The 4,133-nt window shown below is 44.7% G+C and overlaps 1 protein-coding gene across 1 annotated transcript; it reads left to right on the plus strand.

Annotated features, from left to right (window-relative positions):
- Positions 1-352: 352 nt before the first annotated feature.
- Positions 353-607, plus strand: T265_11210 (hypothetical protein; the record flags this gene model as incomplete). Its single annotated transcript, XM_009177808.1, has 1 exon — positions 353-607. The coding sequence occupies one exon, from the start codon at positions 353-355 to the stop codon at positions 605-607; it is 255 nt and encodes an 84-aa protein (XP_009176072.1).
- Positions 608-4,133: the final 3,526 nt, after the last annotated feature.

The raw sequence follows: 4,133 nt of genomic DNA on the forward strand, positions 1-4,133 counted from the left end.
TAGATTACGAATCGGAATATTTTCAAGGTCTGCTTGGTATTATTTAGTATCCTCATGATTCTTCTGTGACGTCAAAAAGGTCATCAACCACATCGAAGCTGAACGCCTGTTTATTATTTATTCCACTTAGGCCTAAAGAGACAGTCAATTTTAGTCAATAGGTGGAAACGGATTTGACTTGTAAACTAACAGTCGGAACTTAAGATTCGACTGTTTAGCAAGAGTCAATAACCTCGAGGTTTTTACTTCAGTCATCTAAACAGATGTGGGCGTACAGAAGAGACCATCACATTTACGAGCGACACCGTAGGTTGTGGTGTCTGGATCCCGAAACGATCATTGTCGTTTCTCAATGCGAGAAGTTGTGACGGTATTCGGCAATGCACTCGGTAAGACGACAGCTCCAATGAGACACAGGCGGAAAGCCCATGAGACGGACACGGCTAGTGAAGTCGGGAATGGACGAAAGATGCTTCAGCGCGAAAAACCGGACCCAGAAAATTACCTGCTTTTCAGCCAATCAAAGGAAAAATTGGAAATCCAGCATGCCATAAAAACCAACACTCTGAGCCAGTATCCAGCCTTTCCTTTGCCCCGGTCAAACTGAGCCGGGGTCCGTCAGTTCATGGAAAGCTATAGAGATTCCATTAATTCCATCTCTGACTTGACTCAGTTGGAAACAAGAGCGAGTTCCAGAGAACCAACAGTAAATAACCGGTCAACGTGAAAAGGTAACAGAAGCGACCATTCCAAATATACGGGAATAAGTCCTACTCACACAAATCACTACATGGTCAGCGGCCTACCTAACAGCAAAATCTCCAACTCCAACAGGTAAGAGGAAACTTCGAAAGCATCACGATCGGGCTACGTTGATCAAATCACCTCTCCTGCCAAACGCTTCAACAGTGTCACGCTTACCGCCAATAATCAATTGCATCTTTCATTCACTTGACACTGTGGACAGGGAAACCAATCTACGTTTGTTTGGACAAAGAGAAACACCTATGCATTCTGTAAATTCATTTCTTATTTTCTATTCCAACACTTTTGGTCCTGGAATAGTTTACAATGAACTGTCCGAAAGTCAGGTCGTGAACCACCAAGGTTTGTCAAGAAAGCTCTTTCTCACCACCTCCGTTCAGTTATATCATTAGTACTACAATCGTAGAAAATACAATGCAAAAGATCGAAAATATGGAGAAAGATCAACGAACTCAAGTTAGGCGGACAATATTATACTGCTATTCAGACGATCACCAGTCCACAGGACCTACTCTAAATACATTGGTTCTTTCTTGCAGCATGTGATCTGCACCCCCAGAGTTCTAGGTCTTACTTCAGGGGTTTCGGTACCCTTTGAAAGTTCGACGGGAAGAGCTTGGGAGTGTCAATCGGTTTACAATACCTTGACAACTGCATAAGCTAAGGTTTTAGGGTGACAGACGAAGCTAAATAGACGGGTACACGAGTACAAACAGTATTACTTCACGGTTGTGAACCAATTCGATCTGACGACCCCAAAAGCTGTCCGGGTCGGTCAGACTCCGAAACAATTCCAGTGAAGGAACGAAAGTGGCCAATAATTGAACCAAGTGGTTTTGCTGATGGATTTGGTTCTGAAGTCCTAGAAAATGGTGTTTTGGACATTCAGGGTCCAAGAAAGAGCTGTTGTAGCCTGGATTGATGTACTGTCAGGACACCCAAAATGATGGACTAGAGGTTCGACAAAATGACTCGAATCGTCCTGTAACAGAACGCCACCCTATACTCAGCAGTTGTTTTTCCTTGCCCAGAATCATCGAGGGAGAATCGAACCTGTTAAGCGTTACCACTAAGCTAGCAAGGTAGAGTTAGCCGCTTACAGTACAACGTATTTTCCTTCATGTGTCCAAACGCTTGCGGCTTCGAATCACCTGTGATATTTCCTGACACATCGAAACGATTGACGTGGGTGCTTCGAAGCTGTTCAGCATTGATGAACTAGACAAGATGCAAACTGGAAACCTTGAAATATCCACTATACATGGAATCGCGTTTGATTCCTTGTTTTGAAGCTTAAGAGCTCGAATGAGTAACAGGTGTTTCAAACAAATTTTGTACTATTTAGACACAACGTATTTCGTTGACCGTTTTATTCTGAAAAGAGTGTTGTGTGTAATTGACATTTTTAGGCCACAGTTCACACAAACACAACCAAGCAATGTGTTTTCCGAACCTAGCTTAGGACAAAATCAACGAGACTAGATCATGAAAACCCGCCAGGTGTGACTTGCCTTTGTGGACTGCATTTAATGAATGGGTCAACCAACAAACCAATAGTAAGAAAATCGGCAACAACGAACAAGTAAAACAAATAGATTAATATAGCCGAACAGAAAAAAACAATCACATCAACATCAGCCTATACAGGGAGATAAATAGTGTGTGTGTAGCGTGTCATGGGATATAGCAGAGCAGAAGGCTGGAACATAACGGACAATTTGCATACTCAAAACAGCAAGAAACTATGCAGCATGCAATTTGAAAGGACTAAAAGTGAGTCGCCTTCCTCTTTTGGTGAACGAGATGATAATACGACCGTGGCGAGGGAACACAGAGTGGACAGAACAAGGAAAGACGGTAAAGAAGAGTGGAGGCGCAATGCCAACGACATAGTGACATATTGCGTGCCTGAGTCTTGGTCGTCCAACGGAGCAACTACAAAGTTAACAAGATGAGTATATGCACAGTCAATTCTCATCGGTTCATTATCACTGAAGAGCCACAGAGTCAACTGGGCCCTGTATTTATATCGTTCTCCGAGGGGTGCATGGAACTCAGAACAGAAAGGCACTGTTGTATGAAGTTCGACTTGTAGTTGACGAAAGAGTCATCGTACCGTTCACAACCGTCCCACCAGGAATGTTTTGCCCCTGCGGAACAGAAGATGTATTGACATTATTGGGCAGTAGAATCATGGAGCTCGTTAAGCTGTTGGGCAGTTGTGATGAAGATGGAGATCCGGGGGATTGGTTCATTACCGAAACTGATAATCCAGGAGGTAAGGGAATTGTAGCACTTTGAACGACCGATTTGGGCGTGGTACCACACAGATCACCGTCCTCCCGAACCCCGAAGTTTGACATAGTTCCTTCCCAAGATGAACTCGCTAAGCGCACAACACCAACTCCACCACCAAGACGACGTGAATTCATGCTACCACGAAGGCGCCAACAATTCGTATCGGGATCGTAGAATTCAACGGTCTTCAAGTAGGTAGCGCCATCGAAACCACCAATGGCAATCAGCTGATTGCTGACTACAGCAAGGCCGACCTGCGGATGAACGAGGCCAAAAAAGAAACCGTTACAACCGGTCAAACAGAAGAAAAAAACAGGACAAAACTCCAGTCCAGTGGTTCTCCCCTTCTGGTATGGACTAAGCAGGATAATTGCGCAAGGACAGAAAGTGGACTGCAAACGGGCGATCCGCATGTGAACTCTATACATCCTACCAATTACAACTAATCCGAAAAACATCGTCCAGAAGGTTTCGATAATCCGCGGCGCTGACCGGGAAGTCCTGACAGGTGAGCCAATCGAACGACAAAACCAGGACAGTCATTCGATCCGTCGGCCAAAAAACAATCACAACGCTCAAGCATAAGCAAGTTCGCCCGTTCAGATTTAACAGTTCAAGTAAATTGAGCGTGTGCTGCTGGAGTAGTGGAAGCACGCTCTATGTCCGATGTACGAAGTTAAAACCTCAGTATGGCCAAGAATATGCATTGCTGATTAGATGTAATAAGATCGATACTTGAAGACAGTGTTTTCCTCTTTGGTGTGAACTAGGTGATTGAACCAGGGCAGAAAAGTGACTGTTCGACGTATATTCTCCGTTTTATTATTCTTTATGCATCGGAGCTTTCTTCAGATAAACTGATGCAGTGAAGCAGCGGTGTTCGACACGCAGCTGGATGATGATACTACTTACTCCCGTAAAATGGACTAATGATGATCCTATCTGAAGGCGAGATGGCCCAGGTGGTCAGAGAGCGAATTTTCTGACCGGAAGGTCCGTGGTTCGAACCCCACCTCTGCCACTCGACCTCCCCTGTCTAGGCCTGGGCGACCTCGCAGTGTCCCAGCCCT

The sequence above is a fragment of the Opisthorchis viverrini genome (assembly GCF_000715545.1).
Source record: "Opisthorchis viverrini unplaced genomic scaffold opera_v5_458, whole genome shotgun sequence".
In the NCBI taxonomy this organism is placed as follows: domain Eukaryota; kingdom Metazoa; phylum Platyhelminthes; class Trematoda; order Opisthorchiida; family Opisthorchiidae; genus Opisthorchis; species Opisthorchis viverrini.